The sequence below is a fragment of the Sinocyclocheilus rhinocerous genome, unplaced genomic scaffold, assembly GCF_001515625.1.
Source record: "Sinocyclocheilus rhinocerous isolate Xijiao unplaced genomic scaffold, SAMN03320098_v1.1 scaffold761, whole genome shotgun sequence".
Lineage (NCBI taxonomy): Eukaryota > Metazoa > Chordata > Actinopteri > Cypriniformes > Cyprinidae > Sinocyclocheilus > Sinocyclocheilus rhinocerous.
This window is the reverse complement of record NW_015624419.1, coordinates 455,863-477,678: the sequence shown is the minus strand read 5'-3', so window position 1 is coordinate 477,678 and position 21,816 is coordinate 455,863. Positions and strand designations below refer to the sequence as shown.

The following is a 21,816-nucleotide window of genomic DNA, read 5'->3' as shown; positions in this document are numbered from 1 at the left end:
ATATGAATATGCATGAGGCTCACTGCCTTTGATGATTAAAGACAATTTTAATATTTAAATGCATGCATGCAAAGTGATTAACTGAAAAAAGCAACGAGGCAAAAATCTGAAAAGGATTTCAAGATGCTGAGAAGAACATGGATGCAGCTTTCCTTTTTTATGGTCTATTAATGACTAAAACTGTTTTCTCTCGTTCTTTCACTCTCTCTCTCACTCTCTCGTTTTCAGCTTCTCACTCCTCCTGGCTTTTCCTGTTCTTGCCGCTGCTGGACATGACCCAAATGCAAGGATTTGGAAGGCATTTCAAAAGCTAAGTAAAGGTAGCACTTTGCTGAATTTTGAAGTAGTGGATTAAACACACAGGAGGGAAGAAATTAAAGTCTGGTTCACCAAAGGGAACAGCTTTAGCAGCATGTAAGGCCGTGTCATAACTATGGAGGATGGTTTGACATGAGCCACAGAGGGCCACGCAATCAACCGCCGATTAAGAGAGATATCGTTAAAACCCAGACACTCTACTTTACTTGACGGCCACGAAACTAATAGCTCTCAAATTGATTTTGCTTGATTATGTGTTGCAGTAATGTAAAAATGCTAATTATTTCAAATGCAAAAGTGCAAATGTAGCATGTTAAGTCAGTAAACAAACTATTAATGCAAATTTGAATGGTAATCTTAAGTGTTAATAAGTTTAAAAGGTGCAATGTACATCTAGTCCAGGAAAACATGACAAAAAGTCCCTGCTTGTTTGCTTGCACCTCAATGCAACATTCAAAGTACTATCCAGGCTGCAAATTTAAAATGCACATATGCTGACAAATAAAATAAAAAAAGACAAATGCTGCATTATAAGTCTGAACCAATAGCTAATGTGGCTAATGCAGACATTTAAAAACATGAGGAAAAAATGGTGAAACTAGACAAAAATGGGCAATTTTTTACTTTAAAACGTCCACTTGGTCCGACTTCAGGCTTTATTGAAACAACTGAAAGTGAATAAAACAAGAAGACCAGCAAGAGAACTGTATCTGAGGCAACATATTAAATCAAACATCTATCTGTGCACACTGATTCAGGCATAGCCTCTGCACCAGGGTAGACCATCCTCCTGACAAGCCTTTGTGAATCTTAATTGAAAAAATGGCATGTGTGTCATATTATGGAAGCATGTTTTCGATATCTCTGCGCCTGTGTTGTGTCATTATTTATTGAAGAGCCCTCCCAGTGTATATGTTGATTCTGAGAGAGGGACATGTACTCTCAATTGAGATGTTCTGCGCAGCGAGGGAGGATCCAAATATCTGTTTATTCTGGACTGTGCATGTTCATCTCTGCTGGGCAGAAAATAAGAAAAATATACCATCTTCTGATGTACTCAAAATTCAGTCTGCTTTACAACAATGTTAAAACATCTAATGGGCAGCGCATGTTCTCTCAGTTCCCCTCTGTAAATATTGAATTTAGACATTACATCAGAGAAAATGTGAACTGTACATGCAAGATAGACTAAACCATGAAACCTACATAGTCAACCTAATGCCTAATAACAAACAAAGATGACATCTAAATAAATGCTAACATTCAAAACAAAGCACATCATGCACAGTTACAAAGCTGGCAAACCATGCTGGCACCACACCACTGCAAGTGAAACTCTGAAACAAATCTTTCTGGGCAAAATCTCAAAAATAGGTAGGAAGTGAGGGCAGGTAACAGGAACCGGCTGGCCAGGCTCAGTATCACTAAAGCCAGCACCAGATCATTCTCCAGTGCATTAAAAGCTCTGAGATGAGAGATACACCACAATCTCACTATTGAGATACAATAACCACATTTTATCACTCAGTACACTGCTAATATTTTACAGTGCGCTCCATAAATAGAATGTAATCAATTTGCATATTTGAATAATTAAATATGCACTCTTTATTTTTTTAATGTTGTAATATATAGCATTGTGCTAAAGTTTTCAGTAACCAAAGCAGAATGTGTATAGTCACCCACGATTCATTTATTCTGCAAGCAAAAGTGTCTATTAAAATAATGTAATAATGTGATCGTATTCAGCTGGTCATGTGATCTCAACATGGTGGCACCCTTAATACTACTGATAAGATTGGGGTCTGTTTTACAAATATTTTCTATTATTTCAAGTACTATTCATTCCTTTATGCTTTAAAATTTTAAATGAAGTTGAAAAAAAAAAAAGACGGAGCACATTTAATTACCATTCACAATGAATCTGTGGCCATCAAATATGCTGATACTGAGGATGTCAGGCCCCGAACATCAAGCGTTTTGGCTCCTGATTAATCGATTTGCATAACACCTACAAACGGTTCTGGCACTAGACTCGAGACGGCATTAATGGCAGGTGTGGGCTTCTAAGTGACAGGGGCCCAGCGGTGTGATCACTCTCAAGGAGAGGCAGGGTGAGAGAGGAAAGTGTTTGAGGTAAATTTCTTTATAAATATAGCATGTCTCATGAAATATTCACCGCGACGATCTAGTGAGCCAAGGGTCAGAAATAACTCCCCGTTGCAGCACTTGTTAGACGTGTAAAGCTGTGTGAGTGTGCTTGGATGGTGTGAGTGGAGAGAGATTGAAAGAGAGAGAGAGTGAAATGCTGACAGAAACAGGGGCCCATCATGGCAAAAGACATGTCCACCATCTCACCATGTGGCCACCTGGTGTTCCTATGGTGACAGAATGCGAGCTAACTGGTGCAGCCTGCTGTGAGCTTTTAGATTGAGCACTAATGCAATTGTATGGCATTTTATAGTCATTTTTTAATAACAACAACAATATATTTATGTTTATTCCTTCCTCAATACTGATAGCCCTAAGTATTAAACTTCAATTAACTGCTAAAATGCTTAACATGCATTAACATTAAAACTTTATTTGAACAAATAATCTGAATTATCAAAAATTTATAAATCAAATGATCTAAAATATTTGTTTTAGATCATTTGAGACTTTGGTTGTTGTTGTTTTGTGTAAACTTTATATTTTTAATATTGAAAAAGAGTAACATTGATAGAATGTTCAACATTCCGATGATAACAGCGATGACAGAGTATTGCATACCGAATTCCGATTAGTCTTGCTTCTTATACCTGTTTGCATAACGAAATGTGATTAGCCTAAACATACCTACAGTGGGTACGGAAAGTATTCAGAGTGTTTTTCAGCTGCAGGGACAGGACGACTGGTTGCAATCGAGGGAAAGATGAATGCGGCCAAGTACAGGGATATCCTGGGCGAAAACCTTCTCCAGAGTGCTCAGGACCTCAGACTGGGCCGAAGGTTTACCTTTCAACAAGACAATGACCCTAAGCACACAGCTAAAATAACGAAGGAGTGGCTTCACAACGACTCTGTGACTGTTCTTGAATGGCCCAGCCAGATCCCTGACTTAAACCCAATTGAGCATCTCTGGAGAGACCTAAAAATGGCTGTCCACCAACGTTTACCATCCCACCTGACAGAACTGGAGAGGATCTGCAAGGAGGAATGGCAGAGGATCGCCAAATCCAGGTGTGAAAAACTTGTTGGATCTTTCCCAAAAAGACTCATGGCTGTATTAGATCAAATGGGTGCTTCTACTAAATACTGAGCATTTTTCAGTTTTTCTTTTTTAATAAATTTGCAAAAATGTCAACAATTCTGTGTTTTTCTGTCAATATGGGGTGCTGTGTGTACATTAATGAGGAAAAAAAATTAACTTAAATGATTTTAGCAAATGGCTGCAATATAACAAAGAGTGAAAAATTTAAGGGGGTCTGAATACTTTCCGTACCCACTGTAAATATAACTAAAATTCCTAAAAAAAAATTTACGTCTTGGATGTCATATAATATGACTAAATAAAACAAAAAAATAAAATAAAATAAAAACGCTCAAAAAAGTACTGCAACCAAATATATATGGACAAATCAAAACCCTTAAGGAAATGTTTGCTTTCTATTTCACACTCTTATTTTCATACTGATATTTAAGCCAACCTCAAATGCAACATTGGTTTGGAATGGTACATGGCTACATCACCACACATGCACACCAAGAAGAGCTTGATTACAACCAACACCAAACACTCCGTTATTTACGCTCTTTATTTACACCACATCTGATTCAGTTTTCTTGAAAAACTAAAACACAACCATCCCTGTTGGATGCTGTAGAACACAAACAAACAGATGACAAACAGAGCTTGGCACAATCTTCTTTCCTTCCACCATCACACATGCATATTTAAAACGTACAAATTTTGCATCTGATCACTTATATGTCATAAAGTCAGTGATTGCGAATTCAAAAGCAGATTTGGAGAATTAAACATCAGTAGGCAAAATAAAAGAGATGGAAGAGGAAGCTCACATTCCCTGAAGAATGTTGATTATTCCAGCTGTATTTAGACATGAATATGTAATAACTTGACCAGAGCCTGCCTTAACCAAAAACACCTATTCTAAGATTTTAATGCGTAATATTATCTCATAATCCTTTTGTTTCAGGTTCATGAGATCATATTAAATTATTGCTCTTTAATTAATGCATCCTCACAGCGAACCTGCTCAGCACAATGCACCGTGGTTCATAGCACCTCTATCTGAGATCTATAATGAAATAACAAGTACCATTAAATGCCTGGCCAGCTTCAGCAGGCTAAGCCATCTAGATGCATTAAGGGGTGGTAAATGTCTTATTTATTTGTTTATTTATGTATGTATTTCACATTTGGACTGCTTAATGGTGCACAGTGGCAACAGCCAGCTATGTCGGCCATCTCAGGGCCCTCTTTTTCAGTGCCACTGAACTGTTTTAACCTAGCTTTGTGACACGAGAGGGGCTCTAGTGGCTCGTGCATGCAAACCAAGCCCTCCCAATGCCCCCAGCAGCAGCTCCTATCGCCTGAGGGTATGCAGAATGTCATATTTTATTTAATTAGGGCTATTAAATATAATTAAATTCCGCTGAAACTTAAGACGGCTAAGTGGCAATACAATCCGGTGCCGAGCGAGCCTGTGTCCTGCTGATATTTATGCGAGAAATATTGAATTCAACCCTCAAGTGGTTCCTCTTCAATGGCTGTCCCGTATTGTCATAGATAACGTTGACTTTTTCATACACACTAATAAAGAATAAGCCACTGGGAGAATCATCGCTAAAAGCAATTTCAGTAATCAGAATACTTTATCACAAGGTCTTTTTCGACTGATTATAGGGTTTCCGGAGCAAAGCACACAATGTTTAGTTATCATCACGGAGTCTCTAGAGAACAGTTATGTATATGTGACTTAATGAAGTTGCCGTTTAGTACCTTCACTCAGCCAAAAACCAAGAATCACTTGAATGATTTTCCTCCTAAAGGTCCGTAATGTACGCAAGATATGAGCCGTGATATTGGGAACGTTAACTTCAGGAAGGAAGGCCAGAAATTATGCTCTTCCTGTTGGACTATCTGTGAATCACATGTGAGAGGCCAAGAAGAGAGGGCTGATGTGATGGAGGCTGACGTGAAGGAATGAAGCGGTGGAGTTTAAGACCTGTCACAACATTGCTCGTGTGTCAAGGTTACTCGGACGGTTTAATGAAAAGATCAAAATGCACTCTGGCCTAAAAAAAAAAAAAAAGATGTGAGGGTCTTGAAGAGCAGGGAACTCTTGCGAATATAATGTCGGTCTGACCAGAGTTAGCTTTTGGAATCTTATTGATAGATTCAGAAGTGGTCTTCCTCATCAACATCTCTCTCTCTCTCCAGCATTCTCATGCTTTCTCTTATTTCTCCACTTGAAGCTGGCGGATGGATATATTATAGAAGAAAAAAAAAAAAAATTCATGAAAAATGATCTGTGCTTTGCCGAGCAAGAGTACCACTGCTATTTTCAAGGCGGAGTGGCTGAGTGTTTTTTTGCGTGTCATTTTCTGTTTCACGTCGAGAACAAATGGAACGGGAAAGGTTTAGCATAAAAGAATACTTTAACCTGCTGGGAGGCAATTATGAATACAAGGCAGCCTGTGAGTGTTTAGCCGCATGCTCAAGCTGACATTCAAGCGTCTTAATCACTTTCAGAGGATGTTTCATCTGCCGTTATATTCTTCTCGGCGAACTGCCTCCCTCTCCAGCCCTGAATTAATGAAAGGTGTAAAATTTACTCTTGCTAACTGCAATATGATTTACAAAGGCAAATGTTCACCTTTCATATGCCATTTTTCAAATTCTGAAGTTTAAATGAGATTAAAACTACTTTTCAGTGTTGATCTTTTCACAAACGAAAGAGAGATTTAGTAATTTTAGATGGCATTGACTGAAATAATATTAATTGGATAATCTAATACTATCACATTTTTTTAAATTCACAATAAAAGTAACATGAATAGTGTCCTTCTTCCTTTTTATCCTTAAAAATACAAGCTAATGTTTTAACATTTACAAAAAGAGAATTTTGTCAAGAACAAAAATTTATTATATTCCGAATAAGTAATTTAAAGGATTACATCAACAAAAATTGATATATTTTAACAAAAGATAAAAAAGAGACGCAAACACCCATGTGAAACTGACTCAAACTATAATAATTATATAATATAATACAGTCAAACGATGAGAATGATATTTGTGTTTGTCTTTGCACTAAAACATTCGTTTTTGAACCCTGACCTAAAGTTTGTTTTTGTGTGTGTGGTTAGCAAAGCGCACGCTTACCAGTCAGTCTTTAAAGAAAAGGAAACATCAACGACGAACTGTAGTGGAACAGTTTGCACGTAACTGTGTGGATGCTTGCATCATATTTCACAACTGACGCCAACACTCTCTCGGTGCGAGCAGCCAGCCAGTCAGTCAGTCTGGGAGTGAAGTCTGCCTGCATCATGTGAGGTACTGAGTAATTTAGCAGCGGCCTCATTATTACAGACATTTAAATACACGAGGCATTGTGGTGGCACGGAATAAATTGTCTCTGATGCCGCGGGTAACGTTCGCAAATAAGGATTGTGAGGCATTAAAAAACGACGTTATTAAAAACCGAGGCAGTGTCATAAGCCGCTCCCCTGCGTTTCCCCCGGTAACTTTGTCCAACCTAGAATATTATTTTATGAGACCCATTTCCCAAGATCCCTCCGGGTTCTTTGAGAAGGACTTGACTGCGCTGTTTTGTAAGATAACTGGGAGAGTTCTCTCCCTACAGCTGGACTAAACTAAACTGCCTCTTTACCCCTATTCAACAGGAAACTCACTCTTTTAATCCTACTCTATTTCTTTCTTTCTCTCTCCCTCTTTTATTTTTTTTTTTTTTTTGAGCATTTGAATTTTAATGAGCTTTTCACCTTTTAAGCAGATGGCTCAGGCTGGATTTCTCCATGAAAGTAGGGTGAGTTCTCTGTCACGTCTTGCACAATTTGTTTCAACTACCAGAGTCCTTCAGGGGGTTTTAGGGCTTTGAGTCAGTAATGTGATGTTTCACTTTGCACGGCGTAGGCTCCCCTAATGAAATCAGCTGAAGGAAAAACAATCTCTCTTGAGGCTCGCAGATGAGCGGTATCACAATCACTACAGGACGCCCAGAGTCCTACCGAGGTAAATGAGTGCGTGTCTCCCTTTGTCTGCAACTCTGCAGGCTCTAAGTGTACGTTTGCGCACATCAGTATTAGAAAACACGCTGGCGCGAGAGAACGTCTGAGTTCATTAGCGTCAGCTTCGTACGCCTGCTCAAAACTTTTCTGGAGAGAGTTTGACCTACCTGCCAGGCCACTTTCTTGCTTGGGGCAAATTCCTTTTGGGAGCGTCAACAGTCTCTCGTCCTCTTCTTCAGGTGTCACCTGGATTCCAATTTCGACCGGTTCCACCACTTTCCTCAGCTCTGCGCGGGGCGGCGAGGGGCTATTGCGGTCTGCCATCTTGTCATAGCAGCCGTGGCCGGTCGTCAGACCCTGGCATTGCTTTTTCTTGTGCTCAATGAAGAGCAGAATGTCCCCCAGGGGAAAGGTTAGTTGGCACTGGCCACAGGTGAGGAGGTCGTGGTCGCCCAGGCCCGGAGGCAGAGGCCCAGTCATACTGGGATCCAGCAGCGGGTGAGGGTGAGAGTGATCAGCCACGGCCAGTCCTGCATCCACATGCTCAGCTTCCGCTATGGGGCAAAGCAAAAGAAAGAAGCGTTTTGAGATAATAGGAAATTCTTAACAAATGCTCCATCTGTGCACAAATAAACAGTGCATATTAGTCTAAACAAATAAAAAAAATTATTTAAACTTAACTTACTCTGCTACTGAAATTAGTTTGATTTCTGCTGATGTAACCAAGGCCATGTGGGTGAGGAAATATATTATCCAAAAATAATGTGCTTAACCTGATTTCAGATCCTGATAATTACAATGAAGTCCCGCCCTAGATTATTTTCCACATAATATTCAGTTTCACTCTGAAATATGTCACTTCATGCATTTAGATTCATTCAGATACATCAGCATGGGAATTCAAAATAAAATACTAGCCACTTAGGTAAAATTATTATTTAATAACTATATATTTTTTCATTTCTGTTTCACTCTGAAATAAGTCACTTCATGCAAATTTAATGCATGCGTTTACAAATAAGTTGTCACTGTATCTGTATCTATCCATGCTTTTTTTAAATCTTCTTTATCCTGTCTTCTTACACAAATTCATTGAAAAAGCATAGAATTACAAGGGAAACTGAAATAAAATACTTGGGGTCAAAAAATTATTAACCAATAATATCATAGCATAACATAAAATACCCTCACTCAATCAAAAACAAAATCAAGTCTCACTCTAAATTATTTCCTGCTTAATATTCTGTTTCATTGAGAAATGCACTAGTCACTTTATGCAAATGAAATGCATTAACAAACATTGATTCATCTTTAGCTCATAATTTGCCACTGTATTTACATCTATCTATGCATCCCTAACCTCCTTCGCACTCTAATTCATAAAAAAAAAAAAAAAACTGACTTAAACACACCAGCACATCAGTGAGGGAAATTGAAATAAAATACAAATGGTATGGAGCTTGAGACATAATCACACATTTTCTAAAAGTTCAGGGTCAGGTCATTTAGCATTTTGTTATTTGGCAGCTTGTTAAAATAAAGGAAATGAATGTTGGGGCCCGTTTAAGTGTTCACCTACGTCCCATGACAGTCCCACTAAACTTCGAGAGCAGAAAATAAAGGCAGACTTAAATTTAATCATCCCAGCGGCCACACACGAGGCACTTTGCTCCAGTTCGGCGTGTTCTGTCCTGTAACCAGCCAACTCTTAATAAACATCCATATGTGAGGCCGAGACCCAACAGCAAGGCACTGTTATTAATATACAATACAGTATTTGTGAGGTTGAGAATGAGACCGCCAGACCTGAAACAGAAAGTCTGAAGGGAGAAGAAAGAAAGAAAAAAAAGCAAGAAGGAAGGAGGGAGGGCTCCGTTTTTGGCTGTGAGAGATATTTGCACAGCCATGAGAGCAAGAGGCCCTGCAGATCTTCTGGTTGATTCTGTCACCTAGATAAACAGCGCGGAGCGGCGGGCGCTCAAACCACAGAGTACGCTGGACAACCTCGGTCCCTCTGCCTCCATTTTGAAATTTCAGCCTCACCTTTCAGCACGCGGCCACAATCATCCCTTTGTAGCCCAACGCCGAGTGCAAGAGCAGTTTTATCAAAGACAGTAGAGGCCCTTGACAAAGCCCCCTCGGGACCCCCTGACAGACAGCTCTGTTGATGTTACATTTGACAGCTTATCCTTGCGCCATACTAATCATAAGATCTAGACAAACACCTCTCTGACTGCCACTTTACACTCTTCAGCTTCCTGTCACTGCTTTCATGCTCTCTCTACTCAACACGCTGCATGATTTGGGTGAAAGCAGGAAAAAAAGAAGAAAAACACTACCATAGCAACACTTAGCAGCGAGCAGGTGCGGATTTTTGAAGTGCACATAAATCTGGAAGGAGAATGAAGGGAGGAATTCTCAAATTGTCAGAGCCTAAAGGACAAATGTGGGATGCTTTTAAAGAAACAACAACCCTGTGGAACAACACAAATTAGAATTCATTTATTACCGTTTTAATTTTCAAATTTGGCCTGTGCACTTTAGACGCTTTTCACCAATATGAGGCCTAAAAGCCTCTTTGAGAAACGCCGTGAGAAGAGACAGACGGCGATAGAGACAAAGATGGAGGAACGGACCACGCTGCTCACACAACACAGGTAGCCCTGTTTACATCTCCCAGAGGAACCGGCTAACCACTAATTTTCGATGATATATTACGAGCAGCCTGCGCATCCATCTGCAATTTGTCCACGGTCCAAATTATGAATGCGGACAGATTTGTAATGTCAAGCTCAGAATGCAGCTTTGAAAACGAAACCATTAAACCCCCTCTTATCTTTATTCCAGACGATACACACTACATTAGAGCAGCTTTAGATATGCATCCTGTTAAACAACAGCATCTAAAGACTTTGTAATCATATTAAGAAAGCATTTTGATTAAATAAAGCATTACAAAATATATATATATATATATTACATCTGCACACACATGGCACCGTTTTCAAATTTTGCACTATATTGAAGGAAATAACTGAAGATGACTAAGGTAGTTGAACCCCCCTCAAATCCAGCCCCCCTGACTCAGACAAATAGGAGTGGAGCACAGACCCCCTTCGGGCAATATCAGGCCATCTGTGCATTAAATTAGTTTGCATGTAAATAAAGAGAAAGGCCTCCACAGAGACTCATCAACCTATGCAATACACTGCATTAAAAATATGACTGTGGCTACATTGTTATTAGTTACTTACTTCAAATAAATAATTTTGTTATTTAAATTTTAATATTCATTTATTTTGAATCACAGACATTTTTGGGGATATTTGGGTATTATGAATAGAGATATTAAGTGTTAAAATATAAGTATTTTTTAATCAATTATATTGCATATTAGGTTATAAACAGAAGTAATAAGAAAGTAATAAGAATAAAATAACTGTTATTTTTTTATTTTATTTTTTTGTGAGAAGTGAGAAGCTTTTGTAAGGAGGCTACATATCCAATGTCACAATTTACTAAAAATCTAAAAGAAAAAAAATTATAATAAAAAAAAATTCTTCATTTTACATAATAATGTTCCTTTTTAATTTAAAGCTTTAAAAAAAATATGATTTAAATAAATATTTTTATATGAAGACTTTGTGACTCACCTGTAAATAATTTTCTCTATCGCTGGGGAAGGTCTCACAACAAGAACTATTTTACATATATCTGTAACTGTACTTGCAACTGTGAGCAAGTACTTCTTTTCAAATGCACATGCATTTGAACCAATAAATGAAGATTGCTTGCAGGCATGTACATGAGCAATATGCGTGCATGTTTGTGTGTCACGCATTTGTGCATCCTGGGAAGCTGCACCAGCAGAGATGCGCGCACACACACATGCATACACAAACAAACACTACTACAGGAAGAGGTAATTTTCAAATGATTTACAAGTTCAAGAAGACAACATGAACCACAGAGCATATTTTTGGTATTTGTAACAGACTCAGATAAACAGCTATAATTCACCAAACAGGTAATAAGTTATACAATAAAAAAGAAGTTATAAGCCATTATAAGCTCTCAAACTGCGTAACAGGAGGTTAGAGTGAGATTGCAGCCTCTCGGTACTGTAGGAGATAATTTGAGGTGCGCTAGTGGAAAGCGTTAGTTTAATGTGTCATAGGTCTAGCACAGACCTGAATCAAAGTGACAGCTGGAGAAAAAACCCAGAGTGGTAAAGAACGTGCGCAGCTGAAATTTTCTCTCTCCCTCTGTCCCCTTCTTTTGCTCTGTCTGTGCCAACCACAGGAAACACGCTGCTTGCAAGCAACGCCGCTAGTACGCACTTCAAAAGAAGGGACCCCCGTACGCACAAACACACACACACCAGGTGTTGTAATCATGTAAACATACGGCAGAGTCTTGGATTTGCCTATAGAGTCTGAACTAATCCATAGGTGAGTTAAATGCTTCAAGATGTCATTTATTCACCCTCAATTCATTCAAAACCTGTATGACGTTTTCCGTGTAGGATGTCTAAGCAGCTTTTTTTCAGGAGAATAAAGGAGAACGGTAATGGTTAAGCAAAATTTCAGTGAATAACGACTTAAATTCAGTTGAAGACTGAATATATAAACAACTGTGGAAAAGAGCAGCTCGGACATTCTTCCAAATGTCTCCTTTTGCTTTCCACAGAAAAAAGAAAGTCATACAGGTTTGGAAAGACAAGAGGATAAATAAATGACAGAATTTTCATTTTTGGAGATCTTTTCCTTTAAATAACTCTGCGGAAGGTGTGAGATTGAACTACGCAGGCCCGATCCGATGGTGTACGTTTCCTGCTCTAGGCAAACAGGTGAGAGTCTGCAATTCCTCACAGTCACACACACTCACACTCTCACACACACTCTCATCCACCAGTGATAACAATGCTGTCACCAAGGTAACATTACAGCTCATGATTTTCTCTGATCCCTCAACAAATACTCCATATAATTCGATCAGGGCCACCGAAATGTCAAATGTTATTTGTCTTTATCAAGCACTCTCTGGCAGCCGGAGAGAAAGACAGTGAGGGACAGTGGAAGTACGAAAGCCTGAATAATATTTATAGGTGGCTAAAAAAGGATGATATGAAATGAAATCTCGACTTTGGATAGAATGCACACTTACTATTATACCTCTATTTCGTTTTTGAATGAAAAAAGTGCAAGAAATAGACTATTTCTCATGCACATGCTACCTTGACATCCTGAAATCAGTCAAACGTGGTAATGTTAAAAATAAGCCTCATTAACCTAAGAAAGCTACATGTACAGTATATGAGTCAGAATGAACACAAAATGGGATTTCACTAAAACATAAAACTAAAAAAAGACATGGCTTCCAAAAACGAAAGCATCACAAGGCACGTCTTAACACAGTTTTGGATTTATCCTTTTCCATAGGGTTTTTTAGCCATTGCAACTGTTAGGGCCTAATTAGACAACACACACCATTTAACGGATTTCATATTGTTTTTTACTGGGTTCATAAATTTTCCTATTTAAATCTTGAAAGACTTTATAATGCTGCCCAGATATAAAGATTTACCCTGCGCCAATTAAAGCCATTCACAGAACTGTGTGTGCGGAGGGCAGAGCGTGCTGAAAATGAAAGCCAGGGGAAGGGCCTAATCAAACAATAAAAGCTCCGCTTTACTGTTTGTGCATTATTTTCCTATGTTTCCCATCAGCCCGAGCTGCACAAGAGCAGAAGCAGTGGGTGGGGGCTTCGCTAGTCACGCTGCTACGTACACAAACCTGACCACACCAGCCCACAAACTCCAATTCAGAAATACCCACCCGTTACCCAAGCACAAAACAGAGATGCAGGCTAGCTGAGTAGGACAGGCTGGATTTGGGTTGAGCCTTCCACTCAGACGGCACGCAAACAAACAGGTCGGCAAAGAGGTAGCAAGTCAACGGCAGCCATCTTTCCAGTCATTTCACGTTCGCAAAAGGCCTGTGTAACACATGCACATGTAGCAACGGCGCTTAGAGGAATCAATCAGGAATTAATTAGTCTGTCATTAATCTGTAACCCACAGTCAAACGCACTGACGCTCAAACCGCAAACCTCCACCTTGCACTAGGCCTCTAGTTTTTCCTGTTTTCTCTTGCTTAAAAACTTCTCTGCGACCTGTTTGTTTAGCTAAATATGTGTCAAAAGGTATGACATAAAGCACTCTTCCACGAGGGGCACCATCATGTTTTAGCTCTGTTAGCCTGAAGGCCTTTGCAAAATCCTGTGAAATAAAAAACAAAGCGCCGTCTTGTTCAGGATATTTAGCTGCTTTAGCTTGCAGAGCGCTTCTGTGCAGATGCAAAGGTTTTAAAACGCTACTAAATGCGTGCGAGGTGTGTGTGAGCGTAAAGCGTGGTGCATGTGCAAATGAAGCTGTTAACAAGAAGAGAACAGGGATCATCGTGGCACACGGCGGCGGTGGCGGAATTTTAAAAGCGTGATCCGCGGCCACTGCGGCGGCGCTAGTCCATTGTTTAATTAAAAAAGGGGGGGAAATAGAAAATGAGTCGTCTTGCAGGTAAAAAGAGATTAACATGATGATGTCCACTGGGAGCCCGTCTAAGCAACGCTAACCCTTTATCGGCAAATCTCATCAGGGAGATATTACCTAATATTTTCACAAGGAAAGGAATTATGGGTAGCTGAAACGACTAAATATCACCTGAAGCTTAGCATCTCTCTTTTTTTCCCAGCAAAGGTTTTCATTCTAATGAAATAGCACCAAAAAAGGCATGTATATCACAATCACGGAGCTAGAAACACATTCACACACAACACGCTTATCTGATGCTCAGGAAGCGGAGCGCTTCCATGCTCAGAGCCGGTCAGAACTCAGCCAGCTGTGGGACGTCAAACACTCAAGCCACTATTACGAGTGTCTGTGTCTCATAAATCAAGCCATGAAAAACTATGCCCACTTTTGATGCCGTCCAAAGGATTCAGCCGCCTTCATGCATTTATAGTGACAGACAGGCATAGACTTCTGTACATTTCATCAGAGACGGCTTTCTGTTGCTCTCTCACTCTCCCGCTCGTGGCGCAAACAAAAGCCACCTGAAACTGAAAGAAATAGAGAATATGCAAGCGTATTAATCAAACGTGCCAGGCAGACATTTTGCCCATTGTTATGGGGAGAGTGTAAGCTCTGTAGAGGCTACCATTTTTTTTATATCACAGAGTCAAATTTATTTATTTAGATGGCAAGAACAATAGGTCCTCAGTCAGAGGGGCCCACAAGTTCCAGAGCCACTTCATCATTCACTTTTTAAGCACACTTGGCAAAACGAACGAGGTGACGTTCAGCCTAAATTTGTTTGTTTTGGTGTCACGCTTGATGTCCTATCTATAGTTAAAGCTACACCTATCAAATACGTATTACACATCTAAATGAGCACCGAGAAGCGATCCAGCTCTCACTGTAAATAATTAAATAAGTTCTTGAGTGCTAAAGACAAAGTCAAAAAAAGGAAAGAGAATGACAGAGCCTTCATGTTGTAAGACCAGCTGCTGCTGTGAGGCGTTGACAGTTTGCATCTGAGCATGTGTGTTAATGGCAGTATCGTTTGAAACATCTATGCCAAGTCGTCGGAAGCCGCAGCCCCCTATTTCACTCGACTTACCCATTTAAGTGCATTTAGGAAATATGTTTTTACACTTTTCAGAACTGCCTTCCACCCCCTCTGGCAGACTTAGAGCTCCCCCTAGCAGGTCATGGCCAGCACACTCTGCACTGCAAATGTAAAGTGGCCCAATTCAGCACCCAGAGATAGAAACAAGGATATTTGATTCCCTGAACTGTAACAGAAATAAATCAAATAAGCATTTAAATAGCAAGCTTGAACATATTTTCAGACCTGATTAGTTTGAATTAAAATATGCCTTGTTTAATTCTAAATAAAACCTTGCCTATTTCATACATGCAAATGACAATGAATAAGCAAACCTTTTAAATTTGTTAAATTAATAAATAAATAAAAGAAACAAAAAGAAAAGACAATGATTCTGGATTTCTGCTGCTGCACACCTCTCTTGCATTAACGCCTGTGTCTGTCTCCAAATTCATAGTGATATCTTGACATTTTTTTTTTTTTTTTACTATAATCAAATATGTTATTGTTTATATCTAAACAAGAAAGAATGCATTTCAGTACAAGCTATTATCATAAATATAAATCTCTCAGATGTGATGACATGAAGTCATGGCTAAAATGTATGTCCTAAATGCATTCAAAGCAAAGTTCTGATAAAGACAGTTTCCTGTGCTGGCAGATCTAATGTGAAACATGCATCTGAAAATGTATGTTACAACTTCATAATTCTGCAGCTCACCGGAGGAAAATTATCCTTCTCGCTGTCATCTGATTTCCTTCATTTAAAGACGACATCCGTTAACTCACTATTATGTTTATTTTAAAGCACTACATTAGAAAACACACTCTGTGCAATGATATGAAAAATTGAACAGGTGTCAAAAATTTTATATAAATTCGGACAATTCAGTGACGACACGCTCATGTGAATGCAAACATTTAGAAATTTGTCAGCAAATTACAGTAACTTATTGAACGTTAAGGGTTTGGAAGGCATGTGATATTCAGAATTAATTCTTACTAAAAATAAAAAAAAAACTACAAAATTGTAAAATACCCTTCAGTTAATAGCATATAATGAAAATCCCAGCATATGTAAAGGAAATGCGAAAATGCGTTAAACACTGCAACTGGTTGCATTTCACGCATAACTAATAAACAACTGGGTTTATAGAATATGTGTTTGAGTGGCGTAATGTAGCACACAACCACAGGCTGCCAAACCATTAAAACTACTGATGTACAGCACTGCAAAGTTTGCAGATCGCTCACGCCGAGAACACATAAATTAGCATGTGGACGTAAACTACACACACACACACACACACACTTGAACAGACAAAAATTGCCTCTCAATAACTCAAGGCTAATCCAGCTAAGACACCGTGGTTAACAAAAGCTAAATACCACAGAAGACATGCTGACGAGCAGACATGCACACACACACACACACACCCTTGTTTACAGCTCCAAATATGTCCTCAAAAATGAAACTGAGGTTGGGACCACACTGCTTTTGACTTTGACATTTAAAGCAAAATTTGACAATTTAACTATTACAGAGAAAAACCAGATATATCAACTGTCATCCACATATTCCTGCTCTACAAGAATCTATTTCACATAATCAGCCACATATCAAACGGAATAAGAGCGAACAAGGGTCTTTAAGCTTGCACATTTGCGCGCACACACACACACACACACACACACACACACCAGTATGCGTGAAGAGTTCATACGCTGCCTACTACAAATAAAAAAACTCGTTACATCAAAATCATAGCCACAATCAGCATGTGATGAGAAATCTGAACTACGAGGAAAGAACGCACCCCTGAGCGCAGATGACTATCTGCTAGCACCTGGCCTACATGCCCTCCGCATTAAACCCACTAAGGCATGATACGTTTGAGGACCCTCTCTGAAGCTTATATATTCATTCACCAGTGATGCAATGAACACCTTTCAATCTCTAGTTTCTAAGAAGTAGAAAGTCGACCACCTTCCTTTCTCTCTCTCTCTCTCTCTCTCTTACTGTGTGCATATAAAAAAATACTAAAGCTTGATGTCTAAACTGGCGTATACTTTACTCTGTGCACGTCTGCATTTGTGTCCGTTTGTGAGTATGTGTGTGTGTGAGAGAGAGAGAGAGAGAGAGAGAGAGAAAGCACTCAGGGAAAGTTCCTTGGTGTAACTGGAGCATTCTGAAATTTAAAGCCCAAATTAATAACCACAGCCATTGTACATGCAATGACTGATGGGACATGTGATAACTATAGCGACAGAAATTCAAAAAGGGCCATTTTCTACTAAACTAGGATGATTGTTTTACATGCATTTTGAACGGATGGTGTTTATGCAGTAAACACAAACGGTTTGCATGCTAGTGCACAATTAAATATGGAAAAAATATTTATAAATTACAGTCATAATCGCATATGCGGACGAAATACAAAAAGAGCTGTGCATGCCCTATAGCAAAGCTAACTACATGAAATGCAAGCCAGATAATGTGCATTAAGCTTTAAATAACATCTCCATTCTCATTCATTCATAAGTCATAGTCATATTCGTAAGTCGTAAGTTATATTTGTAAACCTTAACAGTAAATTCAAACACACAATGCACAGGCATGCTAAATGTTTACAGTGCAACCGTGTACATATGTGTATGTACAGTAACAGATTAAGCCATTAGCGAAAGAATGGTGCGTGTTAGTGTATATATGCACAGCATACATGGCCCTAACCCTGCAACACAAAACAGATTTGGGTGGTATTACATGACTAGGCTCTGCTATGAATTATCTAGGTTCTGTAGACTACACTATAGCATGAATATGAAACTAAATCTGGACAGATTTCATTGTCTTTTAAGTGATTTGATTTTTTTAACTGCAACAGATGCATTCTAGGAAAAATTCACTGTTTGAAAATAAATTGCTGGAGCTATTTTCTGCAAATGATGTAAAAAATCTAAAAGGTAAATTATATCAAGCATTAGAATATAACTGCTGGCTTTGAATATAACTTTGTCAAGAAGATTCTCTCGATTTCAGTGTCTGCCTCACATTACCTTCACTTCACAGTCACAACCTTGACTCGGGGGCAAAGCTAAGTGTGAGAAACATCATTAGACCTATGCCTGCTTTGTTTCTTTGTACACTCGTACTGATTTAGCAAACTTCAGTTTTCTCACCAAAAATAAAAGCATTGTATAAAAAGATGAGTTTTGTGTAAGAAGCCAATTTATTTAGTATTACAGTAAAGTAAAACTACTTGAGTAAAACTAAGCATGCTTGACATTTGTATCACCTAATTTGACATTACAATGTCAAATGAATTTCATTTAAATAATTTTCCTTGCTCTGACACCTCTTTTCATTCAAGTGCACATCTAAGATTTAAAAGCACAAATGTTGTATAATTACAATCAATTTTACGTAGTCTTAAAAAAATAACAACAACAACCTCACTGCATCTGTGCAGCAAAAGTAAAACCTTAAACCGTTCCTGTGCTTGGTGGTTACAGGTAGCTGCTCACCTTGAGAACTACTACAAATATCTTGTAAAAAGTGCAAAAGACTTTGGTATAAAACGAAAAATGATACATAAAGTTTCATTGCATCAGGGTTTAAGAAGAAAGGCCTACAACTCAAGCATGCCACTTTTTGAAAGTAACAAAAAATAATAATAAATAAAAGAACTAAAAAATATATATTGCAATAAATTATTTTAATAACCATATATAGCCTAATAAAGGCCCAAATCTTACATGGATTAAAGTAGAGAAAATAAAAATACTCAATATTCACTCTAAATTAGCATAATTTATTAAATTATGCTTAAATATTAACATAACATGCACCTCACTTACCCTACACTTTAATTTAAGGTAACTAAACTTAACTTTACAGAAACTTTGCAAGTGCTTGATTAATCGCTGCAATTTAAAGTTTTTAATCTGATCTCCTGGCCTGCTAACAATTCTTACATTAATCAAACTATCTGATATTAAAATTAAACAACAAAACTTAAACAATACAGACTAAATGAAAGATTTGTATTTTAAGCAAGTCCAAAAAATTGCTGTATTTAATTCTTTGAATTCAGTTTCAACCAAATCACTTTTTAATTATTTTAAGTAGCACCAAGCTCATAAACCTGACTGTTTGCTAACAGCTGAAGCTATAAATATCTTAATTTAATTCATTTAACTGTTCTATGTTATTGTATTTTTTAAAAATAAAGATTCATCGCATTTTAATGAAATAATTACTAACACCACATAAACTCTCACACACACATCGTTACTCCTATTACAAAAAAATGGCCGAAAATGATCGAACAACATCTTAAACACAAATAAGTAAAATAAAAGATGGACTTACGTGTTATAATTTCTCTTTGCGACAAATGCTGAGGGTTTCCCTGCTTGCGACGGGACATTGCCCTGGCATTTACACTGGCATCGCCCAGAGACCCGCACAAGGAATAGTCGGCTCGCGCCTTCTGCCCTGTGTCCGTGGCGTGGGCTTTTTCCCCCCTCGGTATCTAACTTTTCCCGGGACTTCCAAAGAACTGCCACAGCTCCGGGCCGTGGATACAGATAGGGGTCCCGTGAATGTGAGAAAAGCGAATGTGTCTTTGCGCTCCGGCTCTCCAGATGACCAGAGACGCTCAGACGCTCAGTACCTCAGCGACACACACATGCACTTCAGCTGTGTGCCGAGCGCGATCTGTCCGAGGGCGAAAATATCCTTGACGAGTGACAGTTGTGAAGAAACCACTGGAAATGTCTCAGAACGTGATGCCCGGTGCGTTTGGGTAGGTTGGACCCTCTTGGTGGCTCTCTCTTCGTCCGCTCTGCGCCTTGTGGATTTGTCAAAGGCAATTCGATTTTTTTTTTTTCTCCGAGTCAAAATAATTCTAAAAAAGAAAAATGGTAATTACTTATTAGATTGGATGAAACGAATCCAGAGTCTCCTTGAGTTGGCACTTGAGTGTGCCAAGCACTGGACAGTTCTTCTTCTCTCCTGGGCTCTAAGTGAATGCGATGCCCGGTTACTTTGCACTCTCTCCAACTCTTTGCACTTGCTCCCCTATTCGGTTTTGCGCACTGGAGACCAGGGACATGGACTTGCCACCTCCTTTACAAATGAATGAAGCTTTTTTTTCTCCCTTTTCTGCCTCTATGAAGATGGCGGAGTCCTGCTTCTCCGGGAGCTCTCTGTGTCTCTGTGGCGAGGGCTGCCTCCGTACAATGGGATAAAATTCAAGTTCAAGTGCGGACGTGACGTTAAGTCTACAGTGGGAAAGAAAATTGGAGACTGCAAGAGCACTGGGGGCGACTAGTGGTGGCTTTTCACAACTATCGGATCACCAGAACAGTGGTGGAGAGCGTGGACATCGCGAGCCGCTGTCTTACACACACACGCACACACACACACACACACATACACGCGCACAAACACACAGCACCTGATAGACCGGCGCACTGCTTGTCTGTATCCGCTTTAGCGCAAATAAAACAATGCAATATTTCATGCACTACAACGTTTGCAATGAATTTAAAGGGGGAAAGGTTGCGAATAGCTTTTATATATATAAAAAAATATTTTTATAAAATAGTTTTCCCGTGCATATGTGAATGCGCATTAAATATACATCTTTTATGTATGCAAATAAATAAATGAATAAAAACCTTGATAGTGATAGTCACGCATTAACAGTAAATATTCTAATCAGAAATTTTCAAATCATTTGATGGAAAAGATTAAAGCACGGACGGATGCACAAAGAATACACTTCAGTGAGACATAAGTGTGCCGTTTACCTCATAAGCAATAAATTACATGAGACAAGACAGGCGTTGATATACTCACATTTCTTCTTTATGTGTTTTATGTCCTACAGAAATGACATTATTAAATTAAACCCACATTTGGAGAGGAAAAGAACATCAGAAGGAAGAAAAAATATTGTGAAGTGGTCAATGTACATTTCTTAATCCTCTTTGCTAGGCAATCTAATGTATATTTTTAGCATTTAAATCCACATATAGCAGACGTTTAATAATTTGATCAAATCTGTTTGAACAAATGAATGAATACTATACACAACTGTTGCATGAGTGGAAATGCAAGACTGAATACTGGAGGAAATGAAAATAGGGAGGTGTGTTGTGCAAATACTTGCATGATTTGAGTTTACTGGGTGAAATGCAAGTGATGTTCCTTTGCATCTGTTTTACACTCAGCGTACAGCAGCAAAATGAAAGCTAGTCATGTGGCTCAGATTTTTTGGATAATTTCTTATTGAATTTCGGAAACTGTAACACACACAAACTATATATGTGGGATATAAGTAAATACACAAGTTAAAAATAAAGTTTTTTTTGTGGTTTTTAGGTTCAGCAAAAATTTTATTGTCTTTTCAAAAATAATTTTTGCCTGTATTTTTTGGACAGTTTCTTGAGATCAGTGTATGCATTTCTAGGTTCTTTAAAACATGGTGTTCTAAAAAACTTAAGTAATAACAATTGTATTTAATTTACTTTATCAGTCTGCAAACCTTTTTTGTTTCTAATT

At 38.6% G+C, this 21,816-nt stretch overlaps 1 protein-coding gene across 1 annotated transcript in view; it reads right to left on the bottom strand.

Annotated features, from left to right (window-relative positions):
- Window positions 1-20,701, bottom strand: part of bcl11ba (BCL11 transcription factor B a) — a 44,528-nt gene extending 23,827 nt beyond the window's left edge. Inside the window, exons 1-2 of the mRNA XM_016553100.1 lie at window positions 19,618-20,701; window positions 7,743-8,129 (exon numbers count right to left, since the gene is read on the bottom strand). Of these exons, the coding sequence (XP_016408586.1) occupies window positions 7,743-8,129; window positions 19,618-19,675 (445 nt within the window). The 5' untranslated portion in view covers window positions 19,676-20,701. The remainder of the gene's footprint in view (window positions 1-7,742; window positions 8,130-19,617) is intronic.
- Window positions 20,702-21,816: the final 1,115 nt, after the last annotated feature.